This window comes from Tursiops truncatus, chromosome 3, assembly GCF_011762595.2.
Source record: "Tursiops truncatus isolate mTurTru1 chromosome 3, mTurTru1.mat.Y, whole genome shotgun sequence".
NCBI classification, from domain to species: domain Eukaryota; kingdom Metazoa; phylum Chordata; class Mammalia; order Artiodactyla; family Delphinidae; genus Tursiops; species Tursiops truncatus.
In genome coordinates, this window is record NC_047036.1 from 117,500,650 (window position 1) to 117,519,147 (window position 18,498).

The 18,498-nt window shown below is 40.9% G+C and overlaps 2 protein-coding genes across 3 annotated transcripts; both read left to right on the forward strand.

Moving 5' to 3' along the window:
• Positions 1–781: 781 nt before the first annotated feature.
• On the forward strand, positions 782–7,434 carry PCDHB5 (protocadherin beta 5). Its single transcript, XM_019924575.3, has one exon. It carries the CDS (start codon positions 1,414–1,416, stop codon positions 3,802–3,804), a length of 2,391 nt encoding a protein of 796 aa, XP_019780134.2. The 5' UTR covers positions 782–1,413; the 3' UTR covers positions 3,805–7,434.
• Positions 7,435–15,239: 7,805 nt separating this feature from the next.
• On the forward strand, positions 15,240–17,910 carry LOC141278333 (protocadherin beta-6-like). Of its 2 annotated transcripts, XM_073802606.1 has the most exons (2): positions 15,240–17,715; positions 17,791–17,910. In XM_073802606.1, the coding sequence occupies exons 1-2, from the start codon at positions 15,457–15,459 to the stop codon at positions 17,848–17,850; spliced, it is 2,319 nt and encodes a 772-aa protein (XP_073658707.1). In that variant the 5' UTR covers positions 15,240–15,456; the 3' UTR covers positions 17,851–17,910. The 2 variants fall into 2 exon arrangements, with proteins under 2 accessions (XP_073658707.1, XP_073658706.1); XM_073802605.1 differs by having other exon boundaries at positions 15,240–17,855.
• The last annotated feature ends 588 nt before the right edge of the window (positions 17,911–18,498 follow it).

Here is an 18,498-nt window from a genome sequence, read left to right on the forward strand (position 1 = left end):
ATGACATCATTACACACTCATCAGAAAGGTTAAAATTAAAAGATATTATCAAATGTTGACAAGCATATGGAGCAACTGGAACTCTCACTCTGCTGGTTTTGGTAAAAACACAGTTGAAAACTGTTTTGCAATATCTATTAAAGATATATATATGTGCACATCTTAAGGCACAACAGTCTAACTCCTAGGAATATAGTAAATATAAATGCACACATAGACACCAAAAGACATATACAAGAGTGTTCATAGCAGCACTACTCAAAATAGTCCCAAACTGAAAAACCCCAGTGTCCATCAACTGGAGAATAAAAAAACAAATGGTGGTATAGTCATACAATAGAATACCATAAAGCAATGAGAATAAAATAAATTAGAACAATATGTAACAGATGAATTTTACAAAGGTAATGTTGAGTGAAAGAAGACAAACATAACACTCTATAACTCCATTTGTATAAAAGTTCAAATGCTCTATGATAATAGAAATCAGGAGATTTCTATTATCATAGAAATCATAGTTATATCTATTTCTATGTTATATCTATATATATATCTCTATATATATCTCTCTATATATATTTCTATGTTATATCTATATTTCTATTATCATAGAAATCATAGTTATATTTCTATAACTCCATTTGTATAAAAGTTCAAATGCTCTATGATAATAGAAATCAGGAGAGTGCTTACCTTTGGGGGGAGGGGGCAATGAGAGGAGGGGGCTTCTAGGGTTTTTGTAACATTTTAATTTTAATTTAGGTTTTGCTTATGAGTGTGTTTACTTCCTGAAAATTTTTTGAGTTGTACACTCATGATTTATGCCCTTTTCTAATATGTAATATTTTAAAATAAAAATAACTTTAATAGCGTAAACTTTTGTAAACATCCATTATTGCTTATTTCGTGAATATAATCAAATAAGAATCACACAAAAGAAAGTTTCTTCAAGTACTCAAAAGATATTTTATGAGGAATACTAGTGTTTTAGTTTGTTCTGAATAGTATTCTTTCGCTGGAAGTTAACTTAGCACATGTTTATTTAGAACTTACAATAACTGAGAAGTGGAGATACAACTGGGAACACTTCTGTGACTTTCTAACTTGGAAAGAGACGGCAAATACTATATGCAATAGTAAATAAGGACGCCTGGTGGTGCTGCAGGCTAGGAGTAGGAATGAATGGCTCTGTGGATACCCGGGAAGCCATTAAGCTGGGAATCAGAACTCTGAATGCTTTCTAAAAGAAGGAAGCATTTTACATAAGATCTAGAGGCAGAGATCTCCAGAGAAGGGCATCGTTCTACTGCAGGTCAGTCAGAAAGATCTAATTCGAGTTTATTTAACCAAATCATCTGGGTTGATTGCATACGGAATTGAAGAAACTGCAAGTTCTTGAACCGGGTCTGAACAATGGAGACTGCACCAGCAAAAACGCTACAGAAAAGGCAAGTTATCTTTCTTGCTATATTATTGCTTTTGTGGGAGGCTGGCTCTGAAGCAGTTAGGTATTCCATGCCAGAAGAAACTGAAAGTGGGTCTTTTGTGGCCACCCTGGCAAAAGACCTGGGGCTCAGGGTGGGGGAACTGGCCACTCGGGGCGCGCGAATCCATTACAAAGGAAATAAACAGCTCTTGCAGCTGGATGTAACGACCGGGAATTTGCTTCTATATGAAAAACTAGACCGGGAGGTGCTGTGTGGGGCGACAGATCCCTGCATACTGCATTTCCAACTATTACTGGAAAACCCGGTGCAGTTTTTTCAAGCTGATCTGCAGCTCACAGATATAAATGACCATTCCCCAGAGTTCCTCGAGAGGGAAATGCTCCTAAAAATCCCAGAAAACGTCCAGACAGGGACTGTGTTTCCTTTGAAAATAGCTCAGGACTCTGACATAGGTAGCAACACTATTCAGAATTACACAATCAGCCCCAACTCCCATTTTCATGTTGTCACTCATAATCGCGGAGATGGCAGAAAATACCCAGAGCTGGTGCTGGACAAACCGCTGGATCGGGAGGAAGGGCCTGAGCTCATTTTAACCCTCACGGCGCTGGATAGTGGGGCTCCGCCCAGGTCCGGGACCACTGCAGTCCGCATTGAAGTCGTGGACATCAATGACAACGCCCCTGAGTTTTTACAGTCGGTCTATGAGGTACAGATTCCGGAGAACAGCCCCCTAAACTCCTTAGTTGTCGCTGTCTCCGCCCGAGATTTAGATGAAGGAACGAATGGGAATGTAGCCTACGCTCTATTCCAAGGTGATGAAGCTACTCAACCATTTGTAATAGACGAAATAACAGGAGAAATTCGTCTGAAAAGGGCATTGGATTTCGAGGCAACTCGATATTATAACGTGGAGATTGCAGCCACAGATGGCGGGGGCCTTTCAGGAAAATGCACTGTAGTTATAGAGGTGGTGGATGTGAACGACAACGTCCCCGAACTGACCATGTCGACGCTCACCAGCTCTACCCCAGAAAACTCCCCAGAGACTGTGGTGGCCGTTTTCAGTGTTTCTGATCCAGATTCCGGGGACAACGGTAGGATGGTTTGCTCCATCCAGAATGATCTCCCTTTTCTTTTGAAACCCACATTCAAAAACTTTTACACCCTAGTGACAGAGAGGCCACTGGACAGAGAGAGCAGAGCGGAATACAACGTCACCATCACCGTCACAGATATGGGGACACCGAGACTGAAAACCCAGCACAACATAACCGTGCTGGTGTCCGACGTCAACGACAACGCCCCCGCCTTCACCCAGACCTCCTACACCCTGTCCGTCCGCGAGAACAACAGCCCCGCCCTGCACTTCGGCAGCGTCCGCGCCACAGACAGAGACGCGGGCGCCAACGCCCAGGTCACCTACTCGCTGCTGCCGCCCCTCGACGCGCACGTGCCCCTGGCCTCCCTGGTGTCCATCAACCCGGACAACGGCCACCTGTTCGCCCTGAGGTCCCTGGACTACGAGGCCCTGCGGGCGTTCGAGTTCCGCGTGGGCGCCGCCGACCGCGGCTCGCCCGCGCTCAGCAGCCAGGCGCTGGTGCGCGTGCTCGTGGTGGACGACAACGACAACGCGCCCTTCGTGCTGTACCCGCTGCAGAACGCCTCGGCGCCCTGCACTGAGCTGGTGCCCAGGGCGGCCGAGGCGGGCTACCTGGTGACCAAGGTGGTGGCGGTGGACGGCGACTCGGGCCAGAACGCCTGGCTGTCGTACCAGCTGCTCAAGGCCACGGAGCCCGGCCTGTTCGGCGTGTGGGCGCACAACGGCGAGGTGCGCACGGCCCGGCTGCTGAGCGAGCGCGACGCGGCCAAGCACAGGCTGCTGGTGCTGGTCAAGGACAACGGCGAGCCGCCGCTCTCGGCCAGCGTCACGCTGCACGTGCTGCTGGTGGACGGCTTCTCGCAGCCCTACCTGCCGGCCCCTGAAGCGGAAGCGGCGGACGCGGCCCCGGCCGCCCCGCTCACCGTCTACTTAGTGGTCGCCTTGGCGTCGGTGTCGTCGCTCTTCGTCTTCTCGGTGCTGGTGTTCGTCGCGGTGCGGCTGTGTTGGAGGGGCAGGGCGGCCTCGGTGGGTCGCTGCTCGGTGCCCGAGGGCCACTTTCCGGGCCACCTGGTGGACGTCAGCGGCACGGGGACCCTGTCCCAGAGCTACCAGTACGAGGTGTGTCTGACGGGAGGCTCCGGGTTAAATGAGTTTAAATTCTTGAAGCCGATTCTCCCCAACCTCCCGACCCAGGGCGCTGGTGAAGAAATAGAGGAAAACGCCAACTTCAGGAATAGCTCTGGATTCAGTTAGGGATCTCATCATGATGCAAGGTATTTGTCATTTATCTCTAATTTCCCCAGATACCGAATTTGAGGGCGTCATGGAGAAAAATTCCATCTTCCGATATAGCCTTGATTTCCTTTTTGTAATGAATTAGTCCAGTTAACTTTCCCTTGTCCAATTTTTGAAAACTAAATTCTGTTGTCATTGCATTTATTTATAGTGTGCCATTCCAAATCCTTGCATGCTGTTGATTTTCCTGAAATTTTTGCTCCTTCCCTTGGTACTTGTTGCAATGAACTGTCTTAATAAAATATTGTTTTCTCTATATTCATTCTGTTTCATCACGCTCTAAGTTATTTGATGCTAAATAGCAAAAATTTAAAATGTTTAAATATTCATTTTGTTTGCAAAGGAATACATTCATATAACAAATATAATACGTGAGAAAGCATGATGAAAACCAACACTTCTATTTACACTTCTTTCCTAGCTCTCATCCTACTGGCAAATAATTCTTTAAATGAATATTTTATTTCAATTATAACATACATACAGAAAAGTGAAAAATCCTTAACACAGCTCACTGTATTTTCAGAAAGTGAACATACTTGGTATCAGCATCTTGAAGAAACGAAACATTATTAGCATCCCAGGTGCCACACAAATTACCCCTTAAAATCACTACCAGCTCAAGTATAACAAATATCTCAACTTCCAATACTATAGTTCAGTTTTGCCTGTTTTGAATTTATATAAATGGAATAGTAGAGTGTGAACTGTTTTGCATCTGGCTTCTCAACAATATGTTTATGACATTTATCCGTGATACTGCTTTTAATTTTAGTTCTTCATTCTTGTTGCTGTATAGAATTCCACTGTATGAATATGTCACAATTTATAACCCATCTTACTGTATGTGGATATTGGGGTTGGTGCAACGTTTGGCTGTTTGAATAATGCTGCTATAAACATTCTCTTACATGTCCTTCAACAAACATGTATATGCATTTCTGTTGGGTATATACCTAAGGGTGGAATTACTACTCATTTAGTTAAGTGCATGTCCACTTTTAGTAGATATTTCCAAATCGTTTTCCAAAGTGGTTGTCCCAGTTTACATTGCTTTCAGCAGTGTCTGGATATACCAGTTCCTCAGCATTCCTGCCAACACCTGGTATTATCTGTTTTTCATTTTATCCCTTTGGAAAGCACTTTTAAACCTTCATTTTCTAACTTTTTAAACACTTTCTTATCACTAAAGAATATGTTTGTAACTTTTTCGTAAACTTTAAACAATTAATTTCATGCTATTGTTGTTTGGTATCTGGTACTTAAAATTTCTCTCATACATCCTTCACATATAGCTGTCTCACTATTTTCTGTTACTTCTCTGCTCAAAATGAAAGCTCCATTTATTGTTCCACTAACAATAGTTTCTTTTGATTTTCTTGGATGAAAGAAACTAATAGAATTCTTATTTTTCCTGTTACTTGTTTTTCCCTTATACTTTCAAACCTCTCAAAAATGCGCTTTTACTTTTATATAGTTAGGGTTAATGACCCATTCTTCAACTGTAGCTAAGAATTCCTTGTTTGTCTATAGATGTTTTAAAACCTGAAAAGCAATGTTAAAATTTTACTTTTAATGACCATATAAATTATGAATGCCCTGCAGGTAAAGATCACCAGGAACACATTATATCAGAACATTATAGTCAGTAAAGGTGGGTTTACTGACTTATAATGAGGGAGACTGCACACCATGGGGAACCATGGGTCAACTAAGTAACAGTGCCCTACAAAGGAGTTAGAGGATTTGGGCTTATGTTAGGTGATTGCGGTAGGGTTCAAGAAAGTCTCCTTCTTTCCTTCTTCTTTTTTTTTTTAATTCCTTCTCTTTGCTACAGTATATCCTCTAGTGGCTTCTTAAGAGAGAGTGCACAAAAATAAACTTTCTCTGTCTCTGCATATCTGAAAATGCATTTAGTTTTCACTTCCACTTCATAAATGTCTTACATGTTACTTATGTCATTCAATGTTTTATACATTCTAACGATTCGTGCCTTTTCATATCTGGGATTTTTTCATCTCTAGTATTATTTCCTTAATAATTGTATTCCTAACTTTAGCTTGTTATGTTTGTCTGAGACTTGTACTTGTTGGATATTAAACATGTTAAATTGTTTCTCTATCTTTCTTATATTTCTCTTTTACATCTTTGGTTTTTCCTCTATATCCTAACTTAGAGTTAGTCCCTCATTTTATTTTGAGTATTTTTATTGAATTTTTTTTTGAATTTTTAATTTTAGTGGCATATTTAAATCCCGAAGAGTTTTCTTATTATCTGATTGTGTCTTTTCCATAGTAGCACTTGGGATTTTCAAAGTTCACTTTATTTCCTGAATGATCTGTTTCCTGGAGGTTGCATTTCTCTTTTTGTGTTTCTGTGTCATTTGTGGTTTTCATATGTCTGGTGATAGATTATCTGTTCATATGTAAGAAAAAGAAACTGAGTAGCTGGTGTGTAGCAATTGCTGTTTTCTCTTCTCTGCTTTGTTTTTATTCAAGATTTGTTTTGATGTGGACCATTTTTAAGTTCTTTATTGAATTTGTTACAGTATTGCTTCTGTTTTATGTTTTGGTTTCTCGGCTGTGAGGCATGTGGGTTCTTAGCTCCCTGACCAGGGATCAAACCTGCATCCCCTGCATTGGAAGGTGAAGTGTTAACCACTGGACTACCAGGGAAGTCCCAAGTCTTCTCTGCTTTTGTGTGATAAGGTGGTCTGCACCCAAGTTTCTGTCCTGAGTGGAAATTTTGACATGGTGCTCCATGTGAGGTAGTGCAGAGCCAGGTTTATAAAATATCAGACTTTACTTCAAGGGGCATTGTGATGAATGGGCAAAGAACTCTTTTCAGGAGGTGGCCCGGCAAGTGTCAGGAATAAATATCCTAGTGTTCTCCAAAAAATTTTCTTTTATTTCTTTAGAAATGAGCCTTAATGTTTTTGAAGGAAGGTTTGGAGGGAAACTAATAATTATTAAAATTATATGTTACATACAATGTATTATTATTATTACTATTATACAATTTCTATGCACCTTACTGTTTTCTAAATTCTTTACACATATCTCATTTAATCCTCAAAATAATGGTACAATTGGTATGCCAATTTTAGAGATGAACAAACTGGACATACAGAATTAAAGTAACTTGCCCAAGGCTACCTAGCTAGTAAGTGGTGGAATCAGGATTTGAGTCCAGGCAGCCTGACCCTAAAGACATTACTTTTTTGTTTTTATTTTTTTCTATTTTGAAATCTATTAAACATTCCAAAAAGTGTATACAATGTATATGTGCAGTTTAAAATGAAAATAATAAAATGTTCATCACCCAGCTTAAGAATTAGAACAATACCAAGACCTTGGAAATCTCTGTGTGCCTCCATGATAACATCTTCCACCCTCATTATAATCAACCACTATCCTGAATTTTTAATTAATTACTTGTTATTCTTTGTAATTATATCAGATATACATATATAGCTAAATAATACATTGTTTGATTTTTGTCTGTCTTTGAAATTTATATAAATGGATTCATGTAGTATGGATCATCTGTGGGCTTGCTTTTTTCAATCATTATGGTATTGAATTCATCCATGTTAATGCAGTTCATTCATTTACATCACTCTACAGTATTCCACTATATAAATACACCTTCACCTTTAAATTCATTTTAATGTTGATTGACTTTTGGGTTGCTCCAAGAGTTTTGTTACCATAATAATACCGCTATAAGCATTCTTGAATACATCTCCTCATGCACTTGAGCAAGAGTTCCTTTTGGGTACAGGCACATCTAGGAAGGTACTACCTGGGTCATAACAACAACTAGAAAGATATCGAAGTGAGTAAAATAGACTATTAAAAGATGCCAACACCAAGATGAAAGAGATGTTGGAAATATCTGAGAATGATTTTTAAGTGGACCGAAAAATGCCTCAATGAGCAATTATAAACATGCTTGAAACAAAAGAAAAAATATTCTCAGAAAAGAAATGTAAAGTGGCAGCAAGGAAATAAAGAAATATAAAGGAATACCAATGGAATTTTTACAAATTAAAAATACAATCATTGAAATGAAAAACAGTAGATGAGCTCAACAACAGGAAGACAAAGAGTCAGGGAACTAGAAGATAGAACAATAGCAATTATGTACCCAATTTGAGCAAAAGAGAGAAAACAGAGTGTAAAAATTAACAGAGGCTCAGGGACCTGTTGGACAATACCAAGAGATCTAATATTTGTGTCACTGGAATTCCAGAAGGAGAGGAGAAGACTTTCCAAATGAGGCAAAAGATAGAGACCCAGAGATTCAAGAAGTCAAACAAATCCAAAGCAAGATAAACAAACAAACAAAAAATTTATACCAAAAGACACAGTCAAATTTCTGAAAACTAAAAAGAAGGAAAAGATCTTTAAAGCAGCAAGAAAGAAATGACACATTACCCATAGGGCAATAACTATCTGAATGAGAGTAGATTTCTCATCAGAAACCATGGATGTCAGAAGAAAATGGTGTATTTTCCAAGTGGTGAAAGAAAAGAAAAATTAACCCAGAATTCTATGTCCAGTGAAAATATCCTCCTGGAAGAAATTGGTTGCCAGTAGGCCTACCCTAAAAAAAAAAATTAAAAAAAAAAAGGCTAAAGGGAGTTCTCCAAACAGAAAGGAATCAATAAAAAAAGGAATCTTGGAACATCAGGACAGAAGGAAGAACACAGTAAACAAAAATATGGGTAATCACAATAGACTTTCCTTTTCCTTTTTAGAATTTAGTTTTCTAAATTATGTTTCACGGTTGAATCCAAAATTATAATACTGTCTGATATAGTTCAAAATGTATGTAGAGGAAATATTTAAGACAATATAAATGGGGGAGAGTAAAGGGAGGAAGGTTTTCAACCCTTCTCTTGAACTGGTAAAATGACAACCAGTAAACTGTGATAAGTTATGTGTGGGCCAACCACTATAAAAGCTATACAAAGTGATACACTAAAACCCACTATAGAGAAATCAAAGTAGAATTCTAAAAAACATTCTAATAACCCACAAGAAGACAGGAAAAAGAAAATGGAGAAAGAAAAGATAGACAAATAAAAAATAAAATGGCAGACTTAAGCTTTAACGTATCAGTAATTATATTAAATGTAAGTGGTCTGAACACACCAATTAAAACAGAGATGGGCAGAATGGGTTTTTAAAAATGACCAACCATATGCTGTCTATAGGAAACTTCACTTCAAATATAATGATACAGGGGCTTCCCTGGTGGCACAGTGGTTAAGAATCCTCCTGCCAGTGCAGGGGACACAGCGTCGAGCCCTGGTCTGGGAAGATCCCACAGGCTGTGGAGCAACTAAGCCCGTGAACCACAACTATTGAACCTGCGCTCTAGAGCCCATGAGCCACAACTACTGAAGCCTGCTCACCTAGAGCCCATGCTCTGCAACAAGAGAAGCCACTGCAGTGAGAAGCCCACACACCACAACAAAGAGTAGCCCCCACTTGCCGCAACTAGAGAAAACCCATGCGCAGCAATGAAGACCCAATGCAGCCAAAAATTAATTAATTAATTAATTAGAAAATATATATAATGATACAGGCAAATTGAAAATAAAAAGATAGAAAAATATATTATGCAAAGAAAATGACATTGGAGATATAGTAGGACATTATATAATGATAAAAGAAGACATAGAAAGCCTAAATATGTACACACCAAACAACAGAGTTGAAAAATATGTGAAGCAAAACCTGATAGAACTGAAAGGAGAAATAGATCCACAATTAAAGTTGGAGACTTAAACACCCTCTCTCAACCCTATCTCAACTGACAGAACAACTAGGCAGAAAATCAGCGAGAGTACAGAAAACTCAATACCATCAACCAACATATTTATAGAACACCCACCCAAGAACTCCAGAATACACATTCTTTTCAAATGCTCAGAGAACATATACAAGACAGACCATTTAAACAAGTCCATAATATAAACTTCAACCAATTTTTAAAAATTGAAATCATACAGCATGGGTTCTCCAACCACAATGGAATCAAACTAAAAATCAACAGAAAAATAACAGGAAAATCTTCAAACACTTGGAAACTAAACAACACACTTCTAACTAATCCATGGGTCAAACACAAAGTCTCAAGGGAAAATTTTCAAATATATTGAAGTGAATGATCTTCCCCAACCATTTCAGATTTCAAATGTGTTTAGCATCAAACTGTTTATATTTTAAAACTTTTCTGAGGCATATATCACATCAGTTGAAAGGTTTTCATAAGTTATTGGCTTATATATCATTTCTGTCTTTTCCCTGAATAATTGTGTTTTTCCTTGCACATAACTAAATTTAGAAAGATTTCCAAGAGGTTCAATCCATCCTTGAAGTTTAGTCTTTATCTTTCATTTTTAATAACTTGAAGATTTTTTAAATGTTATAATGGAATGAAAGGAAAACAAACACATGTGGCATATAAATGGAAATCAGCTTGATCAGCTATGCAACAGTTATAAGTTAACTAAATAAAATTAAGTTTAACACACTTTACAATGTTTCATCAGTTAAAGTACTATTTCAACTCACTGGTAATAATACAACTAAATTAATCTTGAAATGGTCACTTCAAATTAGCATACATAAGCAAGAAAGAGCATGGGACACGGTGATTTTTTACATTGTTTACCTTTCTGTGTTGTGTCCAGAGGAGACCAATATTTTGCCACATAATTATTAAAATTAACCTGGAAAATATAATTAAGACAGTTCCCAGTGAATCATGGAAACGTTCATTATCTTTAACACTGATGGATCCATTTGTTAAAAATGATACAGTTAAGATTGGCGCATTTCAATTTGTGTAAACATTATCTTAAGAAAAGAACTATACAGTACTGGCACAAAAACAGAAATATAGATCAATGGAACAGGATAGAAAACCCAGAGATAAACCCATGCACATATGGTCACCTTATCTTTGATAAAGGAGGCAAGAATATACAGTGGAGAAAAGACAGCCTCTTCAATAAGTGGTGCTGGGGAAACTGGACAGCTACATGTAAAAGAATGAAATTAGAACACTCCCTAACACCATACACAAAAATAAACTCAAAATAGATTGAAGACCTAAATGTAAGGCCAGACACTATAAAACTCTTAGAGGGGGCTTCCCTGGTGGCACAGTGGTTGAGAGTCCGCCTGCCGATGCAGGAGACACGGGTTCGTGCCTCGGTCCGGGAAGATCCCACATGCCGCGGAAAGACTAGGCCCGTGAGCCATGGCCGCTGAGCCTGCGCGTCTGGCAACGGGAGAGGCCACAACAGTGAGAGGCCCGCGTACCACAAAAAAAAAAAAAAAAAAAAACTCTTAGAGGAAAATATAGGCAGAACACTCTATAACATACTTTTTGACCCACCTCCTAGAGAAATGGAAATAAAAACAAAAATAAACAAATGGGACCTAATGAAAGTTAAAAGCTTTTGCACAGCAAAGAAAACCATAAACAAGATGAAAAGACAACCCTCAGAATGGGAGAAAATATTTGCAAATGAAGCAACTGACAAAGGATTAATCTCCAAAATTTACAAGCAGCTCATGCAGCTCAATATGAAAAAAACAAAAAGCCTAATCCGAAATTGGGCAGAAGACCTAAACAGACATTTCTCCAAAGAAGATATGCAGATTGCCAGCAAACACATGAAAGAATGCTCAACATCATTAATCATTAGAGAAATGCAAATCAAAACTACAATGAGATATCATCTCACACCGGTCAGAATGGCCATCATCAAAAAATCTACAAACAATAAATGCTGGAGAGGGGGTGGAGAAAAGGGAACATTCTTGCACTGCTGGTGGGAATGTGAATTGGTACAGCCAGTATGGAGAACAGTATGGAGGTTCCTTAAAAAACTAAAAATATAACTACCCTACGACCCAGCAATCCCACTACTGGGCATAGACCCTGAGAAAACCATAATTCAAAAAAAGTCATGTACCACAATGTTCATTGCAGCTCTATTTACAATAGCCAGGACATGGAAGCAACCTAAGTGTCCATTGACAGATGAATGGATAAAGAAGATATGGCACATATATACAATGGAATATTACTCAGCCATAAAAAGAAATGAAATTGAGATTTGTAGTGAGGTGAATGGACCTAGAGTCTGTCATACAGAGTGAAGTAAGTCAGAAAGAGAAAAACAAATACCATATGCTAACACATATATACGGAATCTAAAAAACAAAAAAAAATGGTCATGAAGAACCTAGAGGCAAGATGGGAATAAAGACACAGACCTACTAGAGAATGGACTTGAGGATACGGGGAGGGGGAAGGGTAAGCTGGGACAAAGTGAGAGAGTGGCATGGACATATATACACTACCAAACGTAAAATAGATAGCTAGTGGGAAGCAGCCGCATAGCACAGGGAGATCAGCTCGGTGCTTTGTGACCACCTAAAGGGGTGGGATAGGGAGGGTGGGAGGGAGGGAGATGCAAGAGGGAAGAGATATGGGGATATATGTATATGTATAGGTGATCCACTTTGTTATAAAGCAGAAACTAACACACCATTGTAAAGCAATTATACTCCAATAAAGATGTTAAAAAAAGAAAATAACTATACAAAAAAAAAACACTGAGTGGGAGGCATAAAGTGGAGGAAAAAGTACAGATGAAACAAGACAGAATGTTGTGAAGCTGGGTGATGTGTACATGCAAGTTTATGCTGTTTACTTTGTATATGTTGAACTTTTTCCATAATAAAGACTTGAAATGAATTATTCCTTGTGAGACGTTTGTAAAAGCAAAGTCAATTCAACTCTAGCCGATCAAATCAAAGCAACTGAGAAGCATTTTCCTGTTGGAATCTAATGTAATCCACTTTCCAAAAAGGCAGTTTCTTCACATACCCAACTGATATCTTTTGGGGTTACATTAAGATACTATCTTCTTGGGGCTTCCCTGGTGGTGCAGTGGTTAAGAATCCGCCTGCCAATGCAGGGGACATGGATTCGAGCCCTGGCCTGGGAAGATCCCACATGCCACAGAGCAACTAAGCCTGTGCGCCACAGATACTGAGCTTTCACTCTAGAGCCCGTGAGCCACAACTACTGAGCCCTCGTGCCACAACTACTGAAGCCCGCAGGCCTGAGAGCCCGTGCTCTGCAACAAGAGAAGCCACTGCAATGAGAAGCTGGTGCACCGCAATGAAGAGTAGCTCCTGCTCGCGACAACTAGAGAAAGCCCGTGCACAGCAACAAAGACCCAATGTAGCCAAAAAAAAAAAAGTTTTTTTTTAAAAAAGAGGGGCTTCCCTGGTGGCGCAGTGGTTAAGAATCCACCTGCCAATGCAGGGCACATGGATTCGAGCCCTGGTCCAGGAAGATCCCACATGCCTCAGAGCAACTAAGCCTGTGCACCACAATTATTGAACCTGCGCTCTAGAGCCCACGAGCCACAACTACTGAAGCCCCCGCGCCTAGAGCCCGTGCTCTGCAACAAGAGAAGCCACCGCAATGAGAAGCTCACGCACGGCAATGAAGAGTAGCCCCCGCTTGCCACAACTAGAGAAAGCCCGCGTGCAGCAACGAAGATCCAACGCAGCCAAAAATAAATAAATTAAAAAAAAAAAGAGGAAACCAAAGAAGATAACAAAAAGATACTATCTTCTTTCTCTCTATCATAACAGGTAATGCTCTCACAGACACTTCAATGATCTAACTTGATTTTTTACACATACTGTACTAATAATTAAGATTTGCTTTAAAATGAAAAAATATTTTAATAAGCTGTATTTGAGGATGCCTGCAGGCAAAGAGAGTGAATAAAGGACACTGTGGATGCCAGCGATGCCATTAAGTTGGAATCAGAACTCAGACTGCCCACTGAAAGGAGGAAGCATTTAGGATTGAGCTAGAAATAATTTTGTTTCAGAGAAGAAACTAAACCCATCTAAGATGTTTATGATTGTTGGTTTTACTTCATCAGTGTATTTTGTTATTCAGATCCTCAAGGAAGTCTGTTCTCAGTAACATTTATCAAGTGAAACAAAATGATCTTAATTTTATCCTTCTGGGTAGATAGAGGTGCTTTTCAACTACAAAATGACTTCATCTGTTCAGAGTTTAGATTTATTTACCTTTATTTATTTTAGCTAGAGTTGAAGTATTTTGAAAAATATCATTTTTAATCCTCCATATTCACTCCTTACCTGAAGTGAATTTTGCTTGAACTCGATTGATTTCACCTCTCAATAAATATGAAATCATTCTTAAATGAATTATGTTTGGTGTATTTTGTGTACTCAGATATGCACTGACCCATTTAATGTATTCTCAGGAAGTTTAGAGATACATTTTCCAATTTATCTGAGCAGAAATTGGTGAGCTGTGAATGAATATAGCCATGATGAACCATCATTGAATTCCAAGGTATCCACTCAAATATAATTCACCTTTCACACTACCTTATTTGGTTTATATTTATAGGACCTAGTGTCATCCTTGTTGTGAGAGACTGGTAGAGGTGATTCTTGAATGTTTGTTTTCTGCATTGCATATACTCTTACAACAGGGCAATATATTTGGACCTTGATTAATTACTTAATATAGCAGGGAAATTTAACCCAAAAGTTACAATAAAATGAAGACCACTAATAAAATCATGACCATTTCTACCCATACAAAAATGAAGGGAATCCTAAAATGCTTACTTATGACAGATACCTGATTGCTCCTAGTCCCTCTTTTAAATACTTTAATTTGATTAGATACTTCTATCATAAGTATTTCTTGGCCTCAATTTTCCTAATAGCCTAATTGTTCCCTGTACTGTGCAGGTGTGCCCACAAAACAAAGTAAGTATGTTGTTCATATCATATTATTAGCCATATAATTTAGAGAATGATTGTGTATTTTAAGATTGGTCTTGCTAACCAACTTTTACATTTTGTATAGTTTGTTGATGGGACAATTAAATAGTATACTTGGATTCAGAAATTACACTGCTCCTCAGAGATAAACTGCACTGCCAATGAATAAAAGTTGGTTATAGGAAGTTTACATTACCTGAGGGAATGATTCTTAAATGTGTTAGTTCGCATCAGAATCACTTAAGAAGTAAGACTGAAGTGCAAATTTCTGTTAGTACTGCCAGAGAATTTGATTCAAGTTCTAGAGGGGAGCTCAGGAATTGACTTTGAAAAAACACCCCGAGACTCCCAGGTAAGTCTTTATGCATGTGTTTCACACACTACAGTTTGAGAAACACTGACTTTTAAAAAAACCTTTTAATGCTCAGATTTTGGATGTGGTGTTGACCTGCAGCACCCCACGAAGTTATTAATTTGAACGCATGGTGGCAGTGCAGGCTAAGAGAGTGGATAAAAGCTCTGCATTCAGTGGACTCCATTTCACGGAGAAACCCAAGAAAAAAATACAGAACACACAGCTAAAGCTAAGATAGAAGTGTTCGGGGAGTGGACGCCACCAGAAAATTATAAGAACGAATTTGAAATTTTATAGCAGACATTTTGGAGGGTCAACGGCGGACGTGGTGATTGGGATTGGAAAAGGATTTTTCCTCTGGAACCAGACATAACAATGGAGATGGTGCAAACAAAAGTACATCATAAGAAAAGGCAAGTGGTGATCTTTATTATATTGATTCTTTTGTGGGAGGCAGGTTCAGAATCGATTCAGTACTCTATACTGGAGGAGACAGAAAGTGGCACATTTGTGGCCAACCTGACAAAGGACCTGGGACTCACAATGGGAGAGCTCGCTGCCCGGGCCGCCCGAGTTGTTTTTAAAGGGAATAGGCAGTATTTGCAGTTTGATCCAGAGACCTATGATTTGCTGCTAAATGAAAAACTGGACCGGGAGGAGCTTTGCGGCTCTACTGAGCCCTGTGTGCTACCCTTCCAAGTGTTACTGGAAAATCCCTTGCAGTTTTTTCAGGCTGCCTTGCTAATTAGAGATATAAATGACCACGCCCCAGAGTTCCCCGCTAGAGAAATGCTACTAAAAATATCAGAAATTACTATGCCAGGAAAGGTATTTCCTTTGAAAATGGCACAGGATTTAGACGCTGGTAGCAACAGCCTTCAGAGCTACAAAATCAGCTCCAATCCTCACTTCCACGTTCTCACTCGGAACCGCAAGGACGGCAGGAAGTCCCCAGAGCTGGTACTGGACAAGGCGTTGGACCGTGAGGAGCAGCCCGAGCTCAGGCTAATCCTCACAGCGCTGGATGGCGGGTCTCCGCCCCGGTCTGGGACCACAAAAATTCAGATCATGGTCTTGGACAGCAATGACAACGCCCCCGAGTTTGCTCAGGAATTCTATGAGGCCCAAGTCCCTGAAAATAGCTCCGTGGGCTCTCTGGTTCTCACCGTCTCAGCGAGAGATTTAGACGCAGGATCCTTTGGGCAGGTATCTTATGCCCTATTTCAAGTCGATGATGTTAACCAACCCTTCGAAATAAACGCAAATACGGGAGAAATTCGACTGAGAAAGGCATTGGATTTTGAGGAATTTCAATCATATCAGGTGGATGTTGAGGCCACAGATGGTGGGGGACTATCAGGAAAATGCAGTTTAGTCATCAAGGTCCTGGACGTGAATGACAATGCTCCCGAACTGACTATGTCGTCACTTACCAACCCCATCCCTGAAAACCTGCCTGAGATCATAGTGGCAGTTTTCAGCGTATCGGATGCAGATTCTGGACATAACCAACAGGTTACTTGTTCTATAGATGACAATCTTCCCTTTCTTCTAAGAACATCCGTTGAAAATTTCTACACCTTGGTAACAGAAGGAGCGCTGGACAGAGAGAGCAGAGCCGAGTACAACATCACCATCACCGTCACTGACATGGGAACCCCCAGGCTGAAAACCGAGCACAACATAACCGTGCTGGTGTCCGACGTCAACGACAACGCCCCCGCCTTCACCCAGACCTCCTACACCCTGTCCGTCCGCGAGAACAACAGCCCCGCCCTGCACATCGGCAGCGTCCGCGCCACAGACAGAGACGCGGGCGCCAACGCCCAGGTTACCTATTCGCTGCTGCCGCCCCTCGACGCGCACGTGCCCCTGGCCTCCCTGGTGTCCATCAACCCGGACAACGGCCACCTGTTCGCCCTGAGGTCCCTGGACTACGAGGCCCTGCGGGCGTTCGAGTTCCGCGTGGGCGCCGCCGACCGCGGTTCGCCCGCGCTCAGCAGCCAAGCGCTGGTGCGCGTGCTCGTAGCGGACGACAACGACAACGCGCCCTTCGTGCTGTACCCGCTGCAGAACGCCTCGGCGCCCTGCACCGAGCTGGTGCCCAGGGCGGCCGAGGCGGGTTACCTGGTGACCAAGGTGGTGGCGGTGGACGGCGACTCGGGCCAGAACGCCTGGCTGTCGTACCAGCTGCTCAAGGCCACGGAGCCCGGCCTGTTCGGCGTGTGGGCGCACAACGGCGAGGTGCGCACGGCCCGGCTGCTGAGCGAGCGCGACGCGGCCAAGCACAGGCTGCTGGTGCTGGTCAAGGACAACGGCGAGCCGCCGCTCTCGGCCAGCGTCACGCTGCACGTGCTGCTGGTGGACGGCTTCTCGCAGCCCTACCTGCCGGCCCCTGAAGCGGAAGCGGCGGACGCGGCCCCGGCCGCCCCGCTCACCGTCTACCTGGTGGTGGCCTTGGCGTCGGTGTCGTCGCTCTTCCTCTTTTCGGTGCTGGTGTTCGTCGCAGTGCGGCTGTGCAGGAGGGGCGGGGCGGCCTCGGTGGGTCGCTGCTCGGTGTCCGAGGGCCACTTTCCGGGCCACCTGGTGGACGTCAGCGGCACGGGGACCCTGTCCCAGAGCTACCAGTACGAGGTGTGTCTGACGGGAGGCCCTGGGACCAGCGAGTTCAAGTTTCTGAAACCTATTCACCCTAACTTCCCTCCCCAGGGCACTAGGAGGGAAATGGAGGAAAACCCCACCGTTCGGAATAGTTTCCTGTTCAGTTAAGTATCAGATTATTCTATTAAACCCTACTTAATAAGTTAGAAATCTCTTTTAAGTTAAACCTACATGTTACTAATGCATAATACTGACGGTCCGTTTTCCTGATTATTTTATTACTGTTCCTTAGGGTGAAATTTTAAAAAATCAGGTACTGGGTATGCACAGTATTTTCTCTATATTATCGTTAGTAGTTTTTAAAAATTACTCTCACTCAAGTATATTTGAAAATTTGAACAAAAGTAAATTTTTATTTGCATTATTTAAACAATTTTTAATTGAATAATCTATCCTTTTTACAAAAATTATATTCCAAAGTCCTTAAGATTGTATTTCTAAGTAGTGGTGACAATTGTCATCACTACTGCTATGTAGGGAAAAGTTTTAATGTATTTAATATTATTTAATCAAATATTTAAAATTTTAATGTGATATTATTGAATGTATTTGATATTATTTAAAATGGAACTGGGCTTAACTAAATTATATTTAGCTGTGTTCTGTGTCCAAATAAGTGAACTATCATGGCTCTTTTGTCAGGGATGATTACCAATCAATTCAATAAGTGTAGGGAACACTTACTGTTTTGTATTCCCAGTATAAGTTTAGGGTAACTAAAGTGTGGAAAACTAAAGATAAACGCTAAAGATGACT

Bases quoted from the DNA above. Each gene is read 5' to 3' on its own strand.
- PCDHB5 (XM_019924575.3), top strand. From the start codon at position 1,414: ATGGAGACTGCACCAGCAAAAACGCTACAGAAAAGGCAAGTTATCTTT.
- LOC141278333 (XM_073802605.1), top strand. From the start codon at position 15,457: ATGGAGATGGTGCAAACAAAAGTACATCATAAGAAAAGGCAAGTGGTG.